Genomic DNA, 27,996 nt, shown 5'->3' on the forward strand with positions numbered 1-27,996 from the left:
GAAAAATCATCATGCCGGGCGGTAATCTTCGGCAGAAATTTGTCGTTTTTTTCCGATCGATATGCGCAATTTCATGAATGACTCCCAGCTGTTAATTCATGACGGAGCCGTAGTATTTAGCGAAATTGCCGTAGAAAATAAATAAGAACTACGGTATCTTTAGCCGTGGTAATTTACTAAAGAATATGACGACGACAATTTGCCGATGTTAACATTGAAACCGCCGTTGTATACCTGCGTAGTCTACGGCATAATCGAAGATAGGAATTTATTGTTTTGTTTCTTTCCTGAGTTCTCGTGACTGCAAGTCATCTGACCTAATTCTACCGTAACGTCACGTTGCTTAGACTTGGAGGTGCACACGGCTTCGTCTGGTTTATTTAATCATTTAAAAAGTTCAAAACAATTTCCAGAAATAACGGCTGTGAATAATATACTGGAAAATATGACCAAATCAAATAATTAGGTCGGGAAAATATGTTATATAATATAATTTTTAGCGTAAATATAGACGGGACGTGAGAAAGGAATTCCAGGGGGCGTTACAGGTCCGCTGCACGAGGTTCATGATACTATGTCATGCATACGTGTGCAATCGTCTTTTGATAATCAAATTACGGCATTACGGATATTTTATAATCGGAAATCAATACCGCAACGGCGAAGTATTCATTTAAAACGCAAAATCTGGATGCACTTTCTCGGCCAATGCAGTATTATAAATGAAAACTTAACGCTGTGCTTATAGTTTATTTATTATTCATAATCTTTATCAATCAAATTTCTCAGTTTAAAACATGCTTTAGTGGCGAAAGTAAAATAAAAGTTTTGCTTTAGTGTACATAAAAACTGCCGTTGTGACGAAGGAATTACTGTCTCAATTTTTGACAAAAATGCCTTCGTTTCAATTTCACGAATTTTGACCCCTGTTGACGTTTTGTTATAAATCAACGTTTTATGAAATCTCCGGTAATTTATAATAATGGAAATTGATTTGCGTATTTTTCGTTGAGAGAATCCCTACTATAAATAAATGTTACAGAGCTTCACCAGGATGAAATATGAAAACCCAGTTTTATTTCTGAACATCTTTTTGGTCACCGTACAAAATGGCGCGCCCTGCCAGGGGGATTTTCCTTGTTTACTAGCCAAACTCTTCCAAATGAAAACATTATGATGAGTACACTTGATGGATAGATGACAGACATGCTCGTCTGAATCAGCAGATTGATATTTTAAAGACCATTTATTAATTATATTCCATTAAAAATATGAAGCAAAACGAGCATTATTTTAAGCATTTAGGCCTATGTTTTATTTTGAAATCAATTGTCTATACTTTCAATCTTCTGTTCTTTTTCTTTGCCCAATGTTCCACGGCTCTGTTGAATGGAAATTTATCGACGGGGGGGGCCTTCGATTACAAGGCGAAGAATGGCATCTAAAGATGATTCTGTCAGTCTATTGCGAAGACTGTTTTTATGATTTTCATCTGAGAAAAATCTCTTTCACAGTCTGCAGTGTGTGGATTATGGTTTTCATCTGAGAAAAATCTCTTTCACAGTCTGCAGTGTGTGGAGGGAGGACCTTAAAACACTTGGGTAAAAACGATACCGTGGGGAAAGTTCATGATAAATCGGGATCTGTACATAAAGCCTCAACAACCTCACTGGTAATCTTTGTGCCCAGGTGGTCTCGGGCGTAAAACTTAAATACCGACCATTCTGACACAGAGTGGACACAGCCAAATCTCTGACAAAGAAGCGCGTAATCATCAGAACCTTGATGGTAGTTTGGTTTAAAGATTGAAAACGATTCCATGACAGGACTGTCCACAAATCGGTCATTAATATTTTGTATAAGTGTTTCAAGAAATGGGACCTTCATGGATTTTTCAAGGGATGATTTTGGGGTTTCACCTGAACAAATCTCACTATCCTTTCTTAAAACATTTTGACTTCTGATGGTTATATCGGCCTTTCGCAGATTTTCGATGTAACCGTCAATTTGCTTTAGATAATCACCATCGGCAGTTTTTAACTTTTCCAACTCCTTAATCACCGTTTGTTTGACCCTTGTAACAGTTGGGAAATCAACGTCGGTAGCTTGAAATGATTTTGATAGAATATTAACAACAGGTAGGACATCACAAAGAAGAAGTAATGTGAAAATAAAGCGATAATTACTTAGGAATAATGCAAGACCAGCCGCCGTTGCGTTTCCCCGCTCCTCGGCCTCGCGTTCTAAGCTACATAATACACTGACTAATATTTTATGTAGGCGTTGAACACAGTTTCCCATGCTTAACCAACGAGTTGATGAAGGCTGCAATACTTTCAACTCGGATTCGTGGAGCATTTTCTGTACGGAAAGAAGACCTGCTGACCTAACGGCACTATTGTCATATAGAAGTCATATAATTGTCTAAGCATGTCTTAAAACTTTTTAAGGTAGGGATCAACATTTGCAGCCTGTTCCGAGGCAAGATTTAGTTTGTGTGCCGCGCAGTGACATCCAATCGCTTCACATTTTGGGGAATTGTCTGGTTGGGCATCTAGCTGTCGAGTTTGAATTTTCTTAACGACCCCATTGACTCGCCCAGTGATTACTGATGCCCCATCAGTGCCAAGTCCTCTTAGTTTGCTAATTTCCAAATCATTTTCAATAATATAATTGATCACATGGTTTGAAATAGTGGTGGCGTCAAGTGTTGTTCGAGTTTCGTGTGTGGGAAGACAGTCAATCATTTTCAAAAATCGAACTTGAACTAAACCATTATCCTGTATATAACGCGAACGTAGCGTCATCTGCTCTTTGAGAGAGCAGTCTGTCGTCTCATCAAACATTAAAGAAAAATGTGAACTTTTGCGAATATCATTTAAAATGTCTGATTCTATAATGCTTGACATGGTATATAGGATTTCTTGAATTGATTTCCTACTAGTATAACACGCGTTTCTACCGACCAATATATTCTCCTTCAAATTATCACCAAGATATCCTACAAAATCGAGTAGAGGCTCAAAATTAGTGGTATGGGCTATCCGTTGTCGGCACAAAAAATACAGACATGCAAATGTTTTGGTTAAATAATTTTTACATATTATTGGGACTATGGCAACACTTATATCGGATTGTTGTGAAACTTCTATACTGCACTTTAACGAATCTTGATGGGTAACATATACATGATTCATGGTCATTTATACTTTCTAATCTTATCCGTTTGTAACATGGAGTAATAATCCAGATATCCCGCCGACTGTCGGGGTGAGCATTATTAAAATCTTGGCAGAGTTGACAAAACATGCCGAGTCCGGGAGAAAATTTCAACCAGGACGGTTAAGTTTCCATTTGGGGTTAAACGAGAGAGCATGTTTTGACTTTATTTTTTTGGAAGATGTATCTTGTTCGTCTAGTAGACACTCCACGTCGGGCCGACTTCTACTACTAGTACTTGGCTGACAAGAAGCCTGGTCAGATGTGGTAGGCCTAATTAAGGAATCCGATTTTCGTTTGCCACTGGATCCATCATTATGATTGGTAGATTGCCAGTCACTATCAGCACCCACCGAATATGTTTCTTGGGGCTTATCCTTAGATTCCCGGCGAAAATAGTTCAAAAGGGACATGATAAAAATAATTAAAATAACAAAAATAATCGTCTGCTAGTGCTATTTTTAAACAATAACGGTGCCGTAGTCTAGTTTAACCAGTCATGATAGTTACGTCGTACTAATGTGACCAGTTAAAAGAGTCTAAATATCAGATAACTCTGCGCGTCAAATAAGATATCGAAAGTAATATGGACACAGATCACTAAAGATTCCCCATTGACTCCAATGTTAATTCTCGTATCTTAGACCGGCTCTAACTTTTTCCCAAATTTTCGTTGGGTAGAACGCTTTCTACCACAGATGGAGCAACATGTGGCAACCACTTGCCCAAAAGCACGTATGAGGTTCTTCATGAAAAACTTGAGATACACAAGCTGGAAGTAGAGACAAATAAACATGCAATTTCAGGCCCTACATTTCAACGTAACCAACCTCTCAACTCTTGTATCCTTCCGCATCAAAATTATGAATATTCACCAAAACCTGGCAGAAAATGTATTTTCAAACCCTTTTCCTCAATTCTACACCAAAAAGTCAACAAAAATTGCCATGCAAAAGGGGGAAAAAGGAAAAGGGAGAGGAAGACTAAAAATAGCTTTGGCCCTTGTTTCGTGGGTGACGGCGTAGGAATATTTGGTGATCTGTGTCCATATATTTTCTCGAAAACGTATATTTTAGATGTCTACTATGATACGAGGTCAGTTTGACGCGAGTCAAAATAATTTATTCAATTTATGAGGTTAAAGGCAACAAATAGAAACGCTTGTACCAATTTAGATTATCTTTATTTACAAGAAAATGAAGGTGGGCGGAAATCTGTTTCAAATTCAAGTCATTCAAGATATTTTTGCCGGGCGGACAATATTGGTGCTGGGCGGTGCCGCCCGGTAATTGTAATAGTAGGCACATCCCTGACTTTCGTAATCCACTGTGAAACAGATTGGCCTTGTAGATTGATCGCGTAAATAATTAATTTCCGTCATAGTCCGGACTTTTTTCCGTATGAAATGAGCTTCGTCGTTGATCCCATATTATAAGGTATAAATATGTTCTAATATCCGAAGTTCTATTATGCATTTGTCTATAATGCAGAATGGAGAAGTGTAATGTGCAAAATAACTACTATACTGTATTTTGTATTAATGAAAAATGTATTCTGTATTTTAACATTGTGACAATGGTATTGCGGAGCAATGGAAATTGCAAATTGTAAAACTAAAATACGTATTTTGAACTGCTGACATAATACAGTTTGTACAGTGAACTTTGAAATAATATTGGCAACGGTATCCTTCTATAGTAAGGGTGCACCGTGGCTAAGTGGGTACGACCCTTAAGTCTGTAGATTGGGTGTTCATCCAGATTTTCCGACGTGGTTCTTCCTTGTCAGTGATGCAGGATGGAGGGCCTAGTCGTTAGGATGGGACGGAAAACCAAGGTCACTTGTACCCATTAGCATGCACGTAAAAGATCCCTAGACAGTTGTAACTCGATATAAGAGTAGGTCGTAGTGCCGCTGTCTGGCAAAATTTCCCTCATAGCACACTGTATAGCGTATGCCTGTTTTCATTAGCACAGTTCGGGGCAAAACAGTAGGACGTTAAACCCCATTTCATTTCATTTCACTACGAAGTAAAAAAGAGGTAAATACCAGTAAAACCAATAAATTTTTAGCCTTGGTCACCCAGAACCTATATACTTCAAACCAATTCTATCAAATGTTTAAAATGTATGGTGGGTACTGGAATTGTCCCCCTCCCTTTCTTTGTAAAATATTCTTGATCAGTGTGTGTTTCGATAAGTTTTAATATTATTATCGTTTCCGGTCTATTTAGGTCAGTGCTAAATATAACATAAAAAAAAACCCCAAGCTGATCTAAAAATAGATTCCTGGTGATCAATTTGCTCCCATTAATTATGCAACAGTTTGGTATACATATCTCTTGTCACAGCCATGTGTATCAAACTGTATTAATTACTGTTAATTGGACCAATAATTACATACGTTCATCCCTTAAACCAAAATAAGACATAATTTATAAAACATATAGTTTATCACATCATTTAAGAAAAAAAAAACAACCAACAAATTATCAATAAAATAATAATAAAATGAATGAATGAAATTTTATGACACGTCAACAGAGACAGGGCTATATTGCGCCTTATTAAAATAACTGAATTGTTCCCATCCCTTTCTTTGTACCCGTAACTTTCAAAAGTAAAATATTCTTGATCAGTGTGTGTTTCCATAAGTTTGAATATTTCCGTTTCCGGGTTATTAAGGTCAGTGCTAAATATAGAATACAAAAAACCCAAGCTGATCTAAAAATAGATAATCAATTTGCTCCCATTAATCATATAACAGTTTGGTATACATATCTTTTGTCACAGCCATGTGTATCAAACTATAGATTAATTATCGTTAATTGGACCAATAATTACATACGTTCATCCCTTAAACCAAAATAAGACATAATTTATAAAACATATACCTTATTACATCATATAAAAAACTCCAACAAATTATCAATAAAATAATAATAAAATGAATGAATGAAAATTTATGATACTCAACAGAGACGGGGCTACATTGCGCCTTATTAAAATAACTAAAGGTGCAACTTGTAACCATATTGATCGACTAATCGCATCTATATCTTAGATCTCTATACATGATTTCTCAGGAAGCAGGGAATTTAACACAGGACACCACTGCTCTTTATTACTCAGTGACGTTTTGACTTCTCAAGTCTTCATGAAAAAAACGTCACTCATTTTGCTATCAGTTTAAATTACTAAATATCAATTAAACCATTTAAAATAGTTTCGTCCTTTTGTCCCTGTATCCGCCTGTCCGTCAGAGTTTTTGAAATAAAATAACTCTGCTGTTCTGAATTAGGGTTTATGAAAGATATAATAATATATGTAAAGTATTCACTGAACAGAGTAATATTGCAGATGTGGGGGTACTCAGAGGTTTGTAAAGTGTCCCAAAGGGTCCCAACATGCTAGGAACCACTGGCCTACACTACATTAAATTATAAAAAAACCCAACCAATTCTGCTTCTACTCTAAAACTATTATCAACAGATCTTTATTGATAATATGCTAGAATATTTATATTCATTTGGCAAAATAATTCTTACAAATCCTGTGGCTTATTTAGAGTGAAAAATACATCTTTTACATGCATGCCAATGTGTTCACAGGACCTCGATTTTTTGTCCCATCCGAACGACTAGACAGCTGTCCTTGCCAGGCCCTCCGTCCTGCATCACTGACAAGGGGGAACCACGCCGGAAAATCTGGATGAACTTTCTCTGTCAATGCAGGGATCGAACACCCGACCTCCAGGCTATCAAGCCAGCGTCTTACCCACTTAGCCACCGTGACCCCCCTCAGTAAAAGACATAGAGCTAATGATGAACATCTTTCATTCATTCAATTCATTAAGTCTACATGACTCATTAGATAACATATATACCCATTAAAGTTACAAGCAGTATTATACATGAAATGGGTGTGGGGTGTAAATAAATTGAGTTGAATTAACAGCCTAAATAGGACACAGAGATATTAAAATGAAAGAGAGAGAGAGAGAGAGAGAGAGAGATGGGGTTTAATGTCCACTCTACACAAACTAGGTCATTTCGGGACTAACATATGGTTTAATTTTTTATTTCAATAATTTGCTTGCGCGTAGGGGTCTTTAGCAGTGGGAGGAAACCGGAGGACCCAGAGAAAACCCACGAGGTTGGACAGGCGACCCTACTCCTTGTCACATACAACCGGGGATTCAAAACCACGCCAGTTGACTCAATGACAGGTCTTATGATACAGCGCGCACGTGCTAACCATTCGACCATCCAACCCCCCAATATTAAAATGACTGTTAGAAAACATGAGCATATATATATATATAAACATTCTAATAATATCAGGATTAGGACAAATTTAATTATTATTTAATAAAGGGTTCTTTTCCTATCGGCAGAAATGAGAAATATGGACAAGTTCTGTAGTTCATTTGTTGATGTTGTACTTAATAAATGAATTAATTTGAAATTCATTATCACAAAGACAAAATTTAAATTAAATTAAAATCATCTTCAATATCATTTAGGTAACATTGTGTGCAGTTTTTTTTTTCATTACCTAATGAACACAGTTAAAAGACATTCCTTCATAGACAGCTTTCCTATAAACATAACGCTAACGCTACAATATACGTCCACATTCCAATTCTGCTTTGATTGACAAGGTACTTTGTCAAGAAGGCTAGGCTTTTGGTTTGTTTAGCGTTGAGGGTCGTGCATCAACATCAATAGTTCCTGTCCTTAGAGTATAACTTATTAATAAATGTTCCTTAGGGTACAAAGAATAAGTATATAAAGTGTGGCTCTGCCCCTGGGGGTTGGGCATGTACCCCAAACGATAGGGATGTTCCTTAGGGTACAAAGAATGTGTATGCAAGATTATAAGTTAAGAAATGTGGCCTGTAGACGACAAACAAACAAATACTAGAAATGGGCGTGGCTCTGCCCCTGGGGGTCGGGCATGCACCAAAAACAATAGGGATCTTCCTTGGGGTATAAGGAATAAGTATACCAAGTTTGAAGAAAATCCAGTAAGAATTGCGCCCTGTAGGCGACACAAAGACACACGAAAAGAAAATGGGAAATGGGCGTGGCTCTGCCCCTGGGGGTTGGGCATGTACCCCAAACGATAGGGATGTTCCTTAGGGTACAAAGAATGTGTATGCAAGATTATAAGTTAAGAAATGTGGCCTGTAGACGACAAACAAACAAATACTAGAAATGGGCGTGGCTCTGCCCCTGGGGGTCGGGCATGCACCAAAAACAATAGGGATCTTCCTTGGGGTATAAGGAATAAGTATACCAAGTTTGAAGAAAATCCAGTAAGAATTGCGCCCTGTAGGCGACACAAAGACACACGAAAAGAAAATGGGCGTGGCTCTGCCCCTGGGGGTTGGGCATGCACCCCAAACGATAGGGATGTTCCTTAGGGTACAAAGAATGTGTATGCAAAGTTTCAAGATTATTAGTTAAGAAATGTGGCCTGTAGACGACAAACAAACAAATACTAGAAATGGGCGTGGCTCTGCCCCGGGGGGTCGGGCATGCACCAAAAACAATAGGGATCTTCCTTGGGGTATAAGGAATAAGTATACCAAGTTTGAAGAAAATCCATGAAGAATTGCGCCCTGTAGGCGAACCACAGACACACACACACACACACACACACACACACACACATACATACATACACACACACACACACACAGACAGGGGCGACGGCATAATACGTTCACATTATGAATGTGGACGTATAAAAACTCAAGGAATAAATATTTCCTAATTTTTCTTTTATATTGTCATTTCCTCTTATAGATGCATTATGTAAGAATTAGATCTGACCATTCTTAGTAATAGTTCAAAAATAGATAATGAAAAATTAATATATTGAAAATTTCAGTCAAAGTAGTTTATTTGGTGCAAAATTATAAGTGTTTAAAGTTGTGACAAAATGTAGATCGAAAAGATTGTTTATCATCATAGCAACGGTACTTGACATTGAGTCTCGATTATCTCTATTTTATAGTTAAGGGTCTTAAATGTCAGCGGTGTTCTAATTTACTTAAATTCGGAGCCATCCGATGGCCCAAGAAAGTAGATTATGGGCAGATTTAGCTCTTACATAATGCATCTTTAATTATTCTTAATCGGTCTCTTCTACATCTCCATTTGGTTTTGTATCAGTAGGTTGCAGACCAATTAGTTGAGCAATATTGTGAAAAGACACCGATCTTGGCTGAGAACTGAGTTGTCGCCATATACTGTGTAAGGAGTTGGAATTAACATTGTTATCACTCCCGCCTTCCTTATCACCAAGAACCCAATTTTCTATTACACCTAGAAATACATATTAAATGATAATACAATATGTAAACAACTTAATTTGGGGTGCTCTTATCTTAAAACAACTATTTTTAAGAGAGAGAGAGAGAGAGAGAGAGAGAGAGAGAGAGAGTTTAGCGTCCACTTGACCCAAACTATGTAATTTCAGGACTAATACATGGTTCGATTTTATTTCAATAATTCACTTGCACGTAGGGGTCTTTAGCAGTGGGAAGAAACCGGAGGACCCGGAGAAAACCCACAAGGTTGGATAGGCGACCCTGCTCCTTGTCACGTACAACCGGGGAATTGAAACCACGCCAGTTGACTCAATGATAGGCCTTATGATACTTTGAATGAGTTCAGCAAAATGTTTTGGTTTAAGTAATTTCGATAACATGATAAATCTAAGGTTAATTTTAATATCTTAAAATAAATAACATATATTTTCATGTTGAAGTGAAGATACCTCTTTCTGTAAGGTTTAATGGTTAGTTTATTTGGGCACAAGAAAAAAACTGTACAATACCTGTAGTTCCTAACCATGCACGAATACGTTCATTGCATACTTCAGGTGTTGCATCTTGTGTAGGTTGAGGAATAAGCTGGTTGTCCTGATTTTGATCGAATGAGGACAGTGACAAATTGCCAATATCTGATTGGTCAGATATGTTCATCACGTTTAGGGCATTGTCACCAAAACCTTCCTGGTCGTTTGAGATGGCTTGGTTATTGTTACTAAAAGATTTAGATGGTAGTTCAGGGCCCGGACCTGTTTTAACCAGCTGTTTAACTTCTGTATTTTCATATGAATCTCTATTCCACAGTTTATCTGATGTCATGTTCAGGTCATTCTGGGTTCCAGCCAGATCTTCCATAGGTTTACTGGACGACTGGTTCTTGGTACCAGGCGAATCACTGTCTACAATTTCATTGGTTGCCGTTGGCTGATTCTGCCCGGTACTGAAATAAAACAATGGGTATATTCTAATAACATAATTTATTTTAAAAATAATTTCATTGTTAAAGTGAAGAGTGAAACAAAGGAAAAATTGTATATTTCACATGTATATCATCAAAATAACCATTTTTTTTCCCTTTTTTAAAACAAAAATTCTTCAAAGATAATATACTTACCCACAGTAAGTGGTATTTGGTTTATCGATGTTCCAGTTTCCTCCTTCTCCTATCTGAATGTTTGAGCAGTTTATAAAGTGAATTGCACCATTAGGAGACTTATTGATATATTTCTTTCCATCTCTTCCAGTCCTATTAGTTTCATTGTTTACTGGTCTTAAAATGTGGTTGAAACCTTCCAGTCCAACACTAGGCACACCACTAGTGTACTCCATAAAATGTTCACCCATTCCAGTATCCTTAAGGATATCTATGGTATGTTGCAAATGATCCTTTGAGCTAGTTTTCACTGGAACAGCAAACTTTTTGACCTGGGTTTCATCTCCTCCCCCAGGAGCAGTTCTGTTAAGTGAATCGGGTGATCCTGCATCTATAGATAATTGACTTTGGGCACCATTCTGTGTTGCATCATTGTTAATCGAAGCCGCCACTGAACGATTCTCAGATGATAAATCAATACCAGATACTGTGCTATCGCTGGTTTGAGTCGAATTATTATTTACCACATCTTCGTGGTAGCTTTGTCCATTAGGAAGAGTGTCCTTATTTGCCACACCAGATATGCCATTTAACGATTCTGTCGAAGCATCTACTGTGGATAGCAATTCTCCGGATGCTTTAGATGTGTTTGGGTGTTGAAAATATGTCACTGGTTTCTGATCATAGACGTTTACTACAGGTGTATATCTTGCAAGGTGCTCCCGCTGCAGACGCAAGTGAAGATTGTATTCAAATAATTGCTTTAGCTCTTTCTTTGATCTATTTTCGTTGGACATATCAATACCTCGAATAGTTGAAAGACCAGGGGGTATTTTGTAATCTCTCATATCTGGTGATAAAGTGTGGAGAGGTCGAACACAGTATCTTCGATCTGAAATACCAGGGCAACCCTCTTCTCCATTCACTGCAAGTCGTGTTAAACCGATAGCCTCTTCTTTGACGAGTTGATTTGCCAGGCACCTAGGGAAATTTTTTGTAAGAACACAAAATATGTGGGTACAATATTGAACTACATCAGTTGCTGTTTCAGCAGCTTCAGCTTTAAAATTAGGAGCAGTATATAAGCACACTTTAATTTTCTGACCATTGTCCAGCTCGATAGCATTCATCATATTCATATATTTCTCTGCCAATTCAGAATCCTCATGGTCATTAAATACAAGGGCAGCATCAAAATGTTCAATTCGTTCGCGGTATCCAATAGCATCGATATCCAAGTCATTTGCCATTTCTGTTCTTTTTGATTAAGCTGTAAAAAAATATTTTATAAATAAATAATAAATCCAAAAATTTAAAGACAGTATAGCCCAATCGCCCAATTACCCGGGAAACATTCAGACATCTCTGGCCTGTCCAAAACACAACCCATCCCACTTCAGCTGTTTACGACGTCCTTGTCGTACAATTAACAGCGACCCTAGGGTGAATTAATTAGGCACCCGACAAAACTAAGAAGCAGATCAATGTTCATAAATGCTTTGATTTCCCCTTTAAGTCTAAATAGAAACTATTACTTACTTACCCCACTGTAAACAAACACCAACAGTTGATATATTGCCAATGGAATTAGTTTCACAACCCCAAAGAAGGTATCTCATGATTTTAAAAGGGACAATTTCTGCACAAAATGTCCATTTTTTAATAGTCTTCAACAAAACTTTAATGAAAATGATGAATGTTGGAATTTAATTATAGCACACACCTAACCCGGAAATATTATTGTATAACTATCTTTAAAAGTTTAAACTATGGAAGCCTAGACAGACCATAATAGAAAATATTCAGTTTTAAAGAACAGGGCCCTTATTCACGAAAACTTAAACTAAGTTACAACCGAAATACTGCAACTTCATTGGATATATGCAAATTGATTTTACTGGTCAGCCAATCGAATTGCAGTATTTCTTAAAATTTCGATTGTATCTTAGTTTCAGTTTTCGTGAATAAGGGCCCTGAAGTCCTAACATTTTTCAAAAACATTGAATATACATTGAACAATGATATAACAATATGACATAAATAATTATGGTCAGTTTATATTATATATAATTATGTTTATTTTTTTGTTATTAAAAATGAAAAAAAAATATACCAATAGACATCTTTATTTCATGGGCAGAAAGAAAATAGGAAATGAAATTTTAAAAAAACCTGACCGATAAAAAACAAACCAAACCAAACCAAAAAAAAAAAAAAACTTGGGTGGGCCCAGTCTATTATTCATTACAGAGAACAGTAAAACCAGTGTACACACAGTTTGTAGAACCATTTGTGTTGTGTAATTTATGCATTACAAACAATATGCTTGTTGACCCAGTTGTTTTGTGTATTGTATGCATTACTGAACATATGCTTGTTGGTCAATTTGTGTTGTGTGACTTATGCATTACAGAGAGAGAGAGATAGAGAGAAATGGGGTTTAACCTCCACTCGACACAAACTAGGTCATTTCGGGACTAACATATGGTTTAATTTTATTTCAATAATTCGCTTGCGCGTAGGGGTCTTTAGCAGTGGGAGGAAACTGGAGGACCCAGAAAAAACCCACGAGGTTGGATAGGCAACCCTACTCCTTGTCACGTACAACCGGGGAATTGAAACCACGCCAGTTGATTCAATGACAGACTTTATGATACAGCGCACTCAAGCTAACCATTCAGCCATCCAGTACACTTGTTGGTCAATACCAGTTGTGCAATTACAGACTACTCGCTTGTAGACCCATTTGTGTTGTATAACTGTTATGCATTACAGACTGTATGCTATTATTTTAGTACCCGATTTTCAGTGATATTTTTTGTCATATGTCTATTGTCACTCATAGTATAATGACTTACTCGGGTGGTAATTAATCTGTTTAAGTGACCTGGAATTAATAGGATTCCTCATCTCATGACCTTAAACACTGTGTATAATTTCAAGGGCCATAACTCTGGCAGTAATAAACAGAAATGGTTGAAAATTAAAAGGCATCCTTATCTCATGACCTTAAACACTTTAGACTCTAGAGCATCTACATGCAAGTATGGATGGCAGCCAGACAGGGGTGACGAAGACAATATGCGACCACATTTTATTTCATTTGAAGTTTGCATGGGATCCCAGTTTTTCATCCCATCTGATTGACTAGACACAGTTGACTCACAAGAGACTAATTAGGTGAGTCTAAAAGCTAGGTTGCCAAGCAATGGAACATACACCCACAGCAGCCAAGTTGTCGGTTTATGAAAGTATTTACAAGACACTAAAAACTTATTAGGACTAACAACCCATTAAGTAATTATCAGAAATCGTTAAAATTGTTTTGGCTTTTAGTTCTCCCATGCTGACTTTTAAAATGCAAAACATGTAATATGACAAATTTTTCCCGTGGAAATACACTTCTTTGTCTCATGACCTGTAACCATAGTGTATCAATTTAAAGTCAATCGGATATTAACTTTAGCCTCTACAGCAGTGGTTCTCAACCTTTTTTGCCAACGGCACACCTTGGAACACATGAAAAGATAGGTTGCCAGGCAACGAAACATACGCCCACAGGAGCTAAATTGTCCGAGCGGTCAACCCTTTTAAGGGTTGTCGCATATTTAGTCTTTTGTAGGTAATGGGGGCATTTACAAGACAATTTTATACAGATCATTTTATAATTTTCGTCCTTCGAGGATTCACAAGGTGCTACAAACTGAAATAAAAGCCTTTACTCTGGAAGTAATATACAAAAACCGTTGAAATTCGACAAAATTTCATTTTACTCATTTAAATAATGCATATAAATTTCATATAGATCGGATAAAACAAGGCCCATAACTCGAAAAGTAATTATTGGAAATTGCTGAAATTCAATAGGTTTCTTCGTTTCACTGATTTAAATGATGCAAATAAATTTCAGACAGATCGGATGATACCTTTCTTCATTCGTGAGTTCACAAGGTTCAACAAGGGTGATAACTCTAGAAGAAATTAACGGAAATTGCTCAATTTCAATAGGCTTCTTTGTTTCAATAATTAAAATGATGCATACAAATTTCATACAGATCAAATATTAACTTTTGTTGGTGGAGCGTTCACAAAGTGTAACAAAGGGAAACAAGGGTCATAACTCAAGAAGAAATTAACGGAAAATGCTGAAATTCTATAGGATTCTTTGTTTCACTAATTTAAATTATGCATATAAATTTCATATAGATCAGATGATAACTTTTGTCATTCGAACTTTCACAAGGTTCAATAAAGTGAAACAAGGGCCATAACTCTAGATGTAATTAATGGAAATTGCTCAAATTCAATAGGCTTCTTCCTTGCACATAAATTTCATACAGATGGTTTTCGTACCATTCTGTATGATTGACAATGGGTAACTGGGTGGGAAAATCCACAAGAAGTTGAACCCAAAGTAAAAACACCTCCATATACAATGTCCACTGTCATCCAATAATTTACTTGTACAATACTTTAATAAATGTTCTTCAACAAGAACATATCAGAACATGTTTTAAATGTATACGGCAAAATGTAAGGAAAGCAAGATCTGACCCATGACAGCAAAATGAGTCCCAAGTCGTAAGTCATTGTCTATGAATATGAATACAAATGTCTAAATTGGCTGAAAATATAAAAAAACAGCGGCTGCCAGGTAGGATATGCCCACATTTTGCAAGAGATTGTTAGAGAATAAGCTAAAAATAAACAGGATTTTTTGTACAATCAGGGGCAATAATCCAGAAAGTTATGGTCTGAAATGCCCAAATATCAAAAGGGACTGAGATCTTTGGGATATAAAGATATGTTTTAAGTTTCATCAAGATCGGATAAAAATTGTGACCTCTAAGGGGGTCCACAACCTTTGCAGCATACTTTTACACAATTTGCGTACAAAGTGCGGCCATTTTGTCCGGCAGTTTCATTCGATTTTCCCGAAATTCGAATTCAACCTTCATTATGGTGGAATGGTGATATATTTAAACGTTTTTTAAAATCGGAAAAAAAAATAAATTGTGACCTCTAGAGAATCCGCATGCTAAAAATGCGATTTTTCGAACAATCAGGAGCCATAATCCAAGAAGTTATGGTGTAACGGTGATATATTCGAATGTTTTTTTAAAGCGAATAAAAATTGTAACCTCTAGAGGGACCACAAGATAAAAACGTGATTGTTTGTACCTTCAAGGGCCATAATTCAGGAAGATAAAATCCGCTACGCGTGAATATCGAAAGGAACCAAGATCTTTGGGTTATAAACATGTATTTCAACTTTCATCAAAATCGGAACAAAATTGTGACCTCTAGAGGGTCCATAACCTTGATTTACCAGATGTTTACACTATTTGCGTATGAGGGGCAGCCATTTTGTCCAGCAGTTTGGGCCCGATTTTCACGAAATTCGACATCAATAAACATTGCGGTGTAACGGTGATATATTCGAACGTTTTTTTAAATCGAATAATAATTGTGACCTCTAGAGGGACCACAACCTAAAAACGTGATTTTTCGTACAACCAGAGGCCATAATTCAGGAAGTTAAAATTCGATATGCACGAATATTGAAAGGAACAAAGATCTTTGGGTTATAAACTTGCATTTCAAGTTTCATCAAAATCGGATCATATAGTGGCCTCTAGAGGGTCCACAACTTTGATACACAATATTTTGACACTATTTGCGAACGAGGGGCGACCATTTTGTCTGTCAGTTTCGGTATGATTTTTACGAAATTCAAACTCAACCACCCTTAGGGTGTAATGGTGATATATTCAAACGGTTTTGTAAAACAGATAAAAATTGTGACCTCTATGGGGTCCACAAGCTAAAAACGTGATCAGGGGCCATAATTCAGGAAGTTATGGTCGATATGTGCGAATATCGAAAGGAACCGAGATCTGTGGGTTATAAACATACATTTCAAGTTTACACCAAATCGGATAAAAATTGTGACCTCTACAGTGTTCACAAGCTAAAAACGTGATTTTTCGTACAATCAGGGGCTATAATCCATGAAGTTACAGTCCGATACATGCCAATATCGAAAGGGACAGAGATCTTTGGGTGATAAACCTATATTTCAAGTTTCATTGAAATCGAATAAAAATTGTGACCTGTAGAGTGTTCACAAACAATTGTGGACGGACGGGGGCGACGACAATATACGTTCACATGAAAATGGGGGCATATAAAAGTTAGTTTTCTTTTTTTTGACAAATCTTAACTTTTACCTTTCGTGTTATATCATTTTTTAAAAAAGGTATTTTAGCCTTTAACAGTTTTATTCATATCCTAAAAGACTTGAACTTCCGATTTATTTTGTTATCAAGGGTCACATGTCATGTAAGCAAATTTTCTGTAATGACTATATACAGACTTAAGTCAATATGTAATAAACAAACTCACTATTAACATAAAACTTATTAAAATTGAACTTATTGGCCACTCATACAAAATTATTTGTAATATAAACTTCCCTATTTCTTTTTTTTTTTTTTTCATTTCCGAGTAACAAGCTTAATTTTAATGCCAGCTTGAGATATACTAACCAAAATGACCCCGAAAAGAGCTTTGAAACGTTATAGCATATATATATCCTTACCTAAACATTTCACCATTTCAATATCAAAATGTGTATTTCACTTCATCATTTTGCTAGTCGGAGAGTTTTTGTTTACATATTTTTTTCCAAAAAAGATAGATATTTTTTTTTAATATAGATAGATAAAAGCTATAAATGTAAGGGATTTTATTACATTTTCTTATTAAATTCTTTAAAATTCTAATTTCATGTAAATTGATAGGCAAATTGTCCAGCCAATCAATTTCACAGGCGAATTATTGAAATAAAATTAAACCATATGTTAGTACCGAAAGGACCTAGTTTGTGTCGAGTTGACGTTAAACCCCATTTCTCTCTTCTTTATCTTAGTCCTACTTTTCTACACTGACAGGGATGATGAAGACGTGCATAAGCCATACTCTGCTCAATCTGAACGACAGACTCACCCTACCTGCAGAGAAGTGACTCTGACACAGTGAATAGCCATGATATCCATATGACGTTATCTAAACGTCACAGGTCATGAGGTCACATCAACAAACAAATGTAAACACCATCATTATGATCATTATCAACATTACAACCTTACATTGTAAACAATAGCCTTCTTGCAGCCTTTAGGACTGTATAATCCGTACGCAACGTCTTATCGCTTCTTCCAATGATTTTTCACAAAAATAACATCATCTACAACTCTAGATCTGACGCGGCATATTGGCACTATTTTGTGCTTCGGTCGTGTCTATTTCAGATATACACAATCAATTCTGTTAATGTTTTTAGCGTGGGGATTGACTAAAAGTTAATTTATTTCAGTTCTAAACAAAAATTTAAAACTTTAACGCAATTTTAAAAAAATAGCCAAATTCTGGCTGGGATTACTGAGCAAAATGGCCATTCACTATGTATACGTGCGAAAAAAAAAAAAGCCAGCTACCATTTAATTTTCGTATGTTAGTTACGTACGACACTGTGCTATGAGGGAAATTTTTCCCTGACAGCGGCACTATGGCCTACTCTTATTTCGAATTCCAACTGCCAAGGGTTCTTTTACATGCACACCAATGTACGTGTAAACGAGACCTCGCTTTTTCGTCCCATCCAAACGACTAGACACTGTTCATGTACCACTGAGAATGTAAAACCAGACAGGATAATCCAGGGGAACTTTCTCGGTCAACAACGGGATAGAACCCATGACCTTATGGCTATAGTGAGCCAGCACTTTGCTCACTGTGCTTTCAGCTAATTCTTTGACAATTTAACAACTTCTGTTTCCTGACATGAAAATTTAAATGTTATATTTATTAATAGTTTTAGATTTAACTCCTACCTCACCAACAAAACCTAAAGAATCCAGATTACGACGATGGAGAAGGAAAGCGGCTTAAAACTTAAAGAAACTCTTCACATGCTGTGTTCAAACAGATGACATCAAGTGTGTCTAAGAATTCAATAAAAACATTTAAATTTTGACGAAATTAAAGAACGATACCCCCCCCCCCCTCCAAAAAACAAAAGGACAAAAAAGTCTACAATTTGAAATCTATTTGTTATTACCGCCATATACATTATTTATGTAATATTTTTATATAAAGTTTCATAACGAATATTAAGACTCCTGTAGGCTACGGGGATATAGAGACGCAATTTCAGGGAAAAGGACTGCAACCCCCCCCCCCCCAAAACATTAAATGCATTGTTATTATATTTGTGATTCATTAATTATCTTAACCACAGCTGCCAGGCAGGATAAGCCCACATTTTCGAGAGATGGATAGAGAACAAGCTAAAAAGAAAGTGATTTTTCCTACAATCAAGGGCCATAATTCAAGAATTTACAATTTGATATGCGCAAATATCGCAAGGAACCAAGATCTTTGGATTATAAACATGCATTTCGAGTTTCATCAAAATTGGATTAAAATTGTGACCTCTACAGGGTCCACAACCTAGATATACCATATTTTTACACCTTTCGCGTACAAGTGGTGGCCATTTTGTCCGGCAGTTTTGGTTTGATTTTCAGGAAATTTGAACTCAACCTTCATTATGGTGTTACGGTGATATATTCAAACGATTTTTAAAATCAGATAATAACTGGGACCTTCGAAGGGACCACAAGCTAAAAAAGGCAATTTTTTCCGTATAATCAGGGGCCATATTTCAGGAAGTTACAATCCGATATGCGACAATATCGAAAGGAACCAAGATCTTTAGGTTATAAACATGCATTTTAAGTTTCATTAAAATCGGATTAAAATTGTAACCTCTACAGGGTCCACAACCTTGATATACCATATTTTTACACTATTCGCGTACAAGCGGCGGCCATTTTGTCCGGCAATTTTCAGGAAATTCAAACTCAACCTTCCTTACGGTGTAACAGTGATATAATCAAACGGTTATTTTAATCGGATAATAATTGTGACCCCCAGAGGGAACACAAGCTAAAAAAGGCGATTTTGTGTACAATCAGGGGCCATATTTCAGGAAGTTACTATCCGATATGCGCAAATATCGAAAGGAACCATGATCTTTAGGTTATAAACATGCTTTTCAAGTTTCATCAAAATCGAATTAAAATTGTGACCTATACAGGGTCCACAACCTTTATTTACCATAAAAGGCGATTTTGCGTACAATCAGAGGCCATAATTCAGGAAGTTACTATCAGATATTCACAAATATCGAAAGGAACCATGATCTTTAGGTTATAAACATGCATTTCAAGTTTCATCAAAATCGAATTAAAATTGTGAATTATACAGGGTCCACAACCTTTATTTACCATAAAAGGCGATTTTGCGTACAATCAGGGGCCATAATTCAGGAAGTTACTATCCGATATTCACAAATATTGAAAGGAACCATGATCTTTAGGTTATAAACATGCATAGGGATCTTTAGCAGTGGGAGGAAACTGGAGAAAACCCACGAGGTTAGACAGGCGACCCTACTCCTTGTCACGTACAACCAGGGCTTCGAAACCACGCCAGTTGACTCAATGACAGGCCTTATGATACAGCGCGCATATGCTACCCATTCGGCCATCCAACCCCCCGTAGGTCGAGTGTTCACCCAGATTTTCCAGCGTGGTTCTTCCTTGTCAGCAATGCAGGACGGAGGGCTTTGTTCAGATGGGACGAAAAACCGAGGTCCCGTGTACACATTAGCATGCATGTAAAAGATCCCTTGACAGTTGTAACTCAATATAAGAGTAGGTTGTAGTGCCGCTGTCTGGGCAAAATTTTCCTCATAGCACACTGTATGGCGTATGCCCGTTTTCATTAGTACAGTTCGGGGCAAACAGTAGGACGCTAAACCCCATTTCATTTCATTTCATTTCACCACGACGTAAAAACGAAGTAAATGCCAATAAAACCATCGAATAACACACTATTTATGGATAACAATTACTATAACCATATTATTTTCATTTTATTTATTTGTGTTATATGCTTGATAACGAATTGTGAAATCTTGTTGAAAAGTCGCAGTGAAATAAACCATAGTAATTGTTATCCATAGTGTGTTATTCGTTTATATTCCAATTACTAAATGCCATTCAAAGAATACCGGTAAAACCATTAAATTTTTAGTCTCGGTCACCCAAAACCTCCTAGTCTTCAACGTACAATATTTTTCTGGATGATAGAGACTAATAAATTGTCCCACCTTTTCAAACCAATTCTATCAGATGTATAAAATGTATGGTGGGTACTGGAATTGTCCCCCTCCCTTTCTTTGTAAAATATTCTTGATCAGTGTGTGTTTCGATAAGTTTTAATATTATTATCGTTTCCGGTCTATTTAGGTCAGTGCTAAATATGCAACAGTTTGGTATACATATCTCTTGTCACAGCCATGTGTATCAAACTGTATTAATTACTGTTAATTGGACCAATAATTACATACGTTCATCCCTTAAACCAAAATAAGACATAATTTATAAAACATATAGTTTATTACATCATATAAGAAAAAAAAAACCAACCAACAAATTATCAATAAAATAATAATAAAATGAATGAATAAAATTTTATAACACGTCAACAGAGACGGGGCTATATTGCGCCTTATTAAAATAACTAGGTGCAACTTGTAACCATATTGATCGACTAATCGCATCTATCTACTCAATATATATATACATGTACACAATTTCGGAGGAAGCAGGGCATTTAACATAGAACACCACTAAGTCTTTATAGTGAGCGACGTTTCAACTTCTCAAGTCTTCATCAAGCAAACGTCACTCATTCCAATATCAAGTTTAAATTACTAAATATCAATTAAACCATTTAAAATAGTTTCGTATTTTTGTCCCTGTATCCGCCTGTCTGTCACAGTTTTTGAAATAAAATAACTCTGCTGTTCTGAATTAGGGTTTATGAAAGATATAATAATATATGAAAAGTATTCACTGAACAGAGTAATATTGCAGATGTGGGGTGGGGGTACTCGGGGGTTTGTAAAATGTCCCAAAGGGTCCCAACATGCTGGGAACCACTGGCCTACACTACATTAAATTATAACCAGCGGCTGCTAGACAGGATACACCCACATTTTCCAAGAGATGGATAGAGAACAAGCTAAAAACAAATGCTATTTTTTGTACAATCAGGGGCAATAATGCAGAAAGTTATGGCCTGAAATGTGCAAATATCAAAAGGGACCGAGATCTTTGGGATATAAAGATATGTTTTAAGTTTCATCAAATCGGATAAAAATTGTGACCTCTAGAGGGTCACAACCTTTGTATTACACACTTCTACACAATTTGCGTACAAAGAGCGTCCATTTTATCGGGCAGTTTCATTTCAATTTTTCCGAAATTCGAATTCAACCTTCATTATGGTGGAATGGTGATGTATTTATACAGTTTTTAAAATCGGAAAAAATTGTGACCTCTAGAGAATCCGCAAGCTAAAAATGCGATTTTTTGAACAATCAGGGGCCATAATCCACAAAGTTAAGTTTGGGTATCCACATTTATCAAAAGAATCCAAGATGTTAGTGTGTAATAGTGATATATTTAAATCAGATAAAAAACGCGATTTTTCGTACAATCAGGGCCCATAATTCAGGAAGTTACGATACAATATGTACGAAAATGAAAAGGAACCAAGATATTTGGGTTATAAACATGCATTTCAAGTTTCATCAAAATCAGATGACAATTGTGACCTCCAGAGGGTCGACAACCCAGATACACAATATTTTGACACTATTTGCGAACGAGGGGCGGCTATTTTGTCTGGCAGTTTCGGTCCGATTTTTACGAAATTCGAACTCAACCATCCTTAGGGTGTAACAGTGATATATTCAACGGATAAAAATTGTGACCTCTATGGGGTCCACAAGCTAAAAACGTGATTTTTCGTACAATCAGGGGCCATAATTCAGGAAGTTATCGTCCGATAACAGGAACCGAGATCTTTGGGTTTAACATATATTTCAAGTTTAAACCAAATCGGATAAAAATTGCGACCTCTACAGTGTTCACAAGCTAAAAACGTGATTTTTCGTACAATCAGGGTCCATAATCCATGAAGTTACAGTTCGATACAGGCCAATGTAGGGTGATAAACCTATATTTCAAGTTTCATTGAAATCGGATAAAAATTGTGACCTGTAGACTGTTCACAAACAATTGTGGATGGACGGACAGGAGCGACGACAATATACGTCCACATGAAAATGTGGGTGTATAAAAATGAAAATCATCTTCAATATCGTTTAGGTCACATAGTGTGCAGTTTCTTTCATTACATAATGAACACACAGTAAAAGAGATTCCTTCATAGACAGCTTTCCTATAAAAACGCAAGGAATAAATATTTCCCAATTGTTCTTCTATATTGTCATTTCCTCTTATAGATAGATGCATTATGTAAAATTAGACCTGACCATTCTTACTATAATAGTTCAAAAATAGATAACGAAATGTTAATTTATGGAAAATTTCAGTCAAATTACAATTACTTTATTCGGTGCAAAATTATAAGTGTTTAAAGTTGTGTATCAAAGCGGTATCAAATGTACAATAGCAGTCCTCTAAATTCTTAACAGGAGGTGTTTATCGATATTGTAGCCCAAAAAATTTAACATTTTTCTTGGAATTCTTTTTTTCGCGATAGTTGACGGTCGTTTTTGGTTTTAATGACGTAAATACCAAGGAAAACAATTTTGACGTAGTGAAAATATCCGTGACGTAATAAATAACACTCATTTCCATTCTATTTGGTTCACTAAGCGACTGGTTAATTGTGTCTGTTTGGAAAGGGAGGTCACTCTGCAATAATTTTAAAGATCGAAACAGAAATTTTAAGTGTATTTCATGTACTTTTTAAATGATTTTGAACTCCAGCGCAGTGACTAGGTTTGAAATAAATTGCACATCATGTTTGATAAATGTCCATACACTTGTGTGACCGTGTAGATATATGCTGTGTAGCGTACGCGCGTGGTTACTATGCTTGTTTACATTGTCATTTCGACGCTGTGATTTTTTTTCTTCGCAAAAAACCCTGGCCTGTGTATGAAAATTAGTCTCTGTCCTATTCATATCAGTGTTAGCCCGACTTGTATATTTTTTAAAACATATCCCAATCAGTTATTTACGATCCATACAGAGTTCAATAAATTGTAGTATTTTTATTGACTTGTTGAAAATCTTCGATTTTGACCAGTCTGATTATGATAGAATGACCATAGCAACCATTATGGTCAGACCAGCCTTGAAATAAAATTTACCCATTATGTTTCAAATACACTCACTATCTTTGTTTTTTGTGTTTCAGGTGTGTGTTTCAATAGCCAATGGTTGAATTTCATTCTTGACGACATACAAGAAAAAATACATGAAGATTTCCTAGAATAAAGTTTTGAGGTGTAGAATTTTGGGCCACTGCAAACAGAGTCTAGCACCCAGAAAATATTCAATCGCAGTGAGTCGCCCAGGAAATTTGAGGACTGTTATACTCATTCGACGCCACTTTTCGACCAATCAAAATCCAAGAAATTTCCATTTTGGGCTACAATTATTCTTAATCGGTCTCTTCTACATCTCGATTTGTTTCTGTATCAGTAGGTTGCAGACCAATTAGTTGAGCAATATTATGAAAAGATACGGATCTTGGCTGAGAACGGAGTTGCTGCCAAATACTGTGTAAGGAGTTGGAATTAACATTATCATCAAGAACCAGATTTTCTATTACACCTAGAAATATATATATCAAGTGTATAATAAATATGTAAATTAAATTAAATTGGGTCAATATTATCTTGAAACATTCTATTGTCAAAGGAATGAGATTTGCATACCATGTGGCTTTTGTGCCTACCGACTATTAATAATTAAGAGGGAACACTGCCAATACGTTACACTAGGTATTGTGAAATTTGGTGGTATCAAATTGCTTAAAAGAATAAACCAATTTATTGGTTAGATATATAGATGACTTAAAATTCAATAAACCCTCCGATGGCTTTGAATGAGTTCAGCAAAAGCAAAAGCTCGTGCAAAATGTTTGATAAATTTGATAAAGCTAAGGTTAATTTTAATATCATAAAATAAATAACATATATTTCCTTTTTTAAGTGAAGATACCCCTTTCTAAAGTTCAACGGAAATGAAATGGGGTTTAACATCCTACTGTTTTGCTCCGAACTGGGCTAATGACGACAGGCATACACCATGCAGTGTGCTATGAGGGAAATTTTGCCCGGACAGCGGCACTACGGCCTACTCTTATATCGAATTCCAACTGTCAAGGATCTTTTACGTGCACGCCAATGTGTACACGGTACCTCGGTTTTCCATCCCATCCGAACGACTAGACAGCTGTCCTTGTCAGGCCCTCCGTCTTGCATCATTGACAAGGGGGAACCATGCCGGAAAATCTGGATGAACTTTCTCGGCCAATGCAGGGATCGAACACCCGACTTCCAGGCTAGCGAGGAAGCATCTACCCACTTAGCCACGTGATCCCCATAAAGTTCAATGGTTAGTTTATTTGGGAATCAGAAAACAAAATGTACAATACCTGTACTTCCTAAACATGCACGGATATGTTCATCGCATACTTCAGGTGTTGCATCTTGTGTAGGTTGAGGAATGAGCAGGTTGTCCAGATTTTGATTGAATGAGGACAGTGACAAATTGTCTACATCTGATTGGTCAAGTATGTTCATCACATTTAGGAAATTATCACCAAGACCTTCCTGGTTGCTCGAGACGGCTTGGTTATCGTTACTAAAAGATTTAGATGGTAGTTCAGGGCCCGGACCAGTTTCAACCAGCTGTTTAACCTCTGTATTTTCACATGAATCTCTATTCCACAGTTTATCTGATGTTATGTTCAGGTCATTCTGGGTTCCAGCCAGATCTTCCATAGGTTTACTGGACGACTGGTTCTTGGTACCAGGTGAAGTACCATAGCCCAATACAGATCCCATTTCATACTCAGAGTCGTCATCACTATCTTCCGAATCGCTGGTTACAATTTCATTGGTTGGTGTTGGCTGATTCTGCCCGGTACTGAAATAAAATAATGGGTATATTCTAATAACATACTTTATTTTAAAAATAATTTCATTTCTCTTTAAAAATTGTTAAAGTGAAGAGTAAAACAAAGGAAAAATTGTATATTTCACATGTATATCATCAAAATAACCATTTTTTCCCTTTTTTAAAACAAAAATTCTTCAATAATAATATACTTACCCACTGTAAACGGTATTTGGTTTATCGATGTTCCAGTTTCCTCTTTCTCCTATTTGAATATTTGAGCAGTTTATAAAGTGAATTGCACCATTAGGAGACTTATTGATATATTTTTTTGCATCTCTCCCAGTCCCATTAGTTTCATTGTTTACTGGTCTTGAAATGTGGTTGAAACCTTCCAGTCTAACACTAGGCAGACCACTAGTGTACTCCATAAAATGTTCACCCATTCCAGTATCCTTAAGGATATCTATGGTATGTTGTAAATGGTCGCTTGAGCTAGTTTTCACTGGAACAGAAAGCTTTTTGACCTGGGTTTCATCTCCTCCCCCAGGAGCAGTTCTGTTAAGTGAATCGGGTGATCCTGCATCTATAGATAATGGAGTTTGGGCACCATTCTGTGTTGCATCATTGTTAATCGAAGCAGCCACTGAACGATTCTCAGATGATAAATCAATATCATATACTGTGCTATCGCTAGTTTGAGTCGAATCATTATTTACCACATCATGGTGGTAGCTTTGTCCATTAGGAAGAGTGTCCTTATTTGCCACACCAGATATGCGATTTAACGATTCTGTCGAAACATCTACTGTGGATAGCAATTCTCCGGATGCTTTAGATGTGTTTGGGTGTTGAAAATATGTCACTGGTTTCTGATCATAGATGTTTACTACAGGTGTATATCTTGCAAGGTGCTCCCGCTGCAGACGCAAGTGAAGATTGTATTCAAATAATTGCTTTAGCTCTTTCTTTGATCTATTTTCGTTGGACATATCAATACCTCGAATAGTTGAAAGACCAGGGGGTATTTTGTAATCTCTCATATCTGGTGATAAAGTGTGGAGAGGTCGAACACAGTATCTTCGACCTGAAAGACCAGGGCAACCCTCTTCTCCATTCACTGCAAGTCGTGTTAAACCGATAGCCTCTTCTTTGATGAGTTGATTTGCCAGGCAACTAGGGAAATTTTTTGTAAGAACACAAAATATGTGGGTACAATATTGAACTACATCAGTTGCTGTTTCAGCAGCTTCAGCTTTAAAATTAGGAGCAGTATATAAGCACACTTTAATTTTCTGACCATTGTCCAGCTCGATAGCATTCATCATATTCATATATTTCTCTGCCAATTCAGAATCCTCATGGTCATTAAATACAAGGGCAGCATCAAAATGTTCAATTCGTTCGCGGAATCCAATAGCATCGATATCCAAGTCATTTGCCATTTCTGTTCTCATTGGTTAAGCTGTAAAAAAATATTTCATAAATAAATAATAAATCCAAAAATTTAAAGACAATATAGTCCAATCGCCCAATTATACCCGGGAAACATTCAGACATCTCTGGCCTGTCCAAAACACAACCCATCCCACTTCAGCTGTTTACGACGTCCTTGTCGTACAATTAACAGCGACCCTAGGGTGAATTAATTAGGCACCCGACAAAACTAAGAAGCAGATCAATATTCATAAATGCTTTGATTTCCCCTTTAAGTCTAAATAGAAACTATTACTTACTTACCACACTATAATTAAGAAACACCAATAGTCGATATATTGCCAATGGAATTAGTTTCACAACCCCAAAGAAGGTATATCTCACGATTTTAAAAGGGACAATTTCTGCACAAAATGTCCATTTTAATAATTTTCAACAAAACTGTAATGAAAATGCTAAATTTAATGTTGGGATTTCCACTATTTAATTATAGCACACACCTAACCCGGAAATACTATTGAATAACTAGCTTTAAAGTTCAAACTATGGAAGCCTTAACAGACCATAAAAGAAAATATTCAGTTTTAAAGAACTGAATTTTAACAGGACCTAGAAATTTTCTCATAATACATATAAATTTCATATAGATCAGATAAACCAAGGCCTATTACTCGAAAAAGTAATTATTGGAAATTGCTGAAATTCAATAGGTTTCTTTGTTTCACTAATTTAAATGGTGCATATAAATTTCACACAGATCGGTTGATACCTTTCTTCATTCGAGAGTTCACAAGGTTCAACAAAGTTAAACAAGGGTGATAACTCTTG

General features: G+C 36.4%; 1 protein-coding gene and 1 long non-coding RNA gene across 4 annotated transcripts; one reads left to right on the top strand and one right to left on the bottom strand.

Annotated features, from left to right (window-relative positions):
- Window positions 1-3,812: 3,812 nt before the first annotated feature.
- LOC126827333 (uncharacterized) lies at window positions 3,813-24,455 on the top strand. 2 transcript variants are annotated; one of them, XR_007682663.2, is made up of 3 exons: window positions 3,813-4,314; window positions 18,531-18,654; window positions 24,310-24,455. It is a non-coding gene; the product is annotated as an uncharacterized LOC126827333 (long non-coding RNA). The 2 variants fall into 2 exon arrangements; XR_007682662.2 differs by lacking the exon at window positions 24,310-24,455 and having other exon boundaries at window positions 18,531-18,826.
- On the bottom strand, window positions 5,653-27,645 carry LOC126827316 (uncharacterized). Of its 2 annotated transcripts, XM_056102206.1 has the most exons (6): window positions 27,472-27,645; window positions 25,948-27,196; window positions 25,268-25,761; window positions 23,125-24,441; window positions 8,968-9,053; window positions 5,653-7,818 (listed from the first exon to the last, which is right to left on the bottom strand). In XM_056102206.1, the coding sequence occupies exons 2-4, from the start codon at window positions 27,186-27,188 to the stop codon at window positions 24,269-24,271; spliced, it is 1,908 nt and encodes a 635-aa protein (XP_055958181.1). In that variant the 5' UTR covers window positions 27,189-27,196; window positions 27,472-27,645; the 3' UTR covers window positions 5,653-7,818; window positions 8,968-9,053; window positions 23,125-24,268. The 2 variants fall into 2 exon arrangements, with proteins under 2 accessions (XP_055958181.1, XP_055958182.1); XM_056102207.1 differs by lacking the exons at window positions 23,125-24,441; window positions 25,268-25,761; window positions 25,948-27,196; window positions 27,472-27,645 and adding exons at window positions 10,068-10,501; window positions 10,676-11,924; window positions 12,198-12,355 and having other exon boundaries at window positions 8,968-9,553.
- Between the last annotated feature and the right edge of the window lie 351 nt (window positions 27,646-27,996).

This window comes from Patella vulgata, chromosome 7, assembly GCF_932274485.2.
Source record: "Patella vulgata chromosome 7, xgPatVulg1.2, whole genome shotgun sequence".
In the NCBI taxonomy this organism is placed as follows: Eukaryota; Metazoa; Mollusca; class Gastropoda; family Patellidae; genus Patella; species Patella vulgata.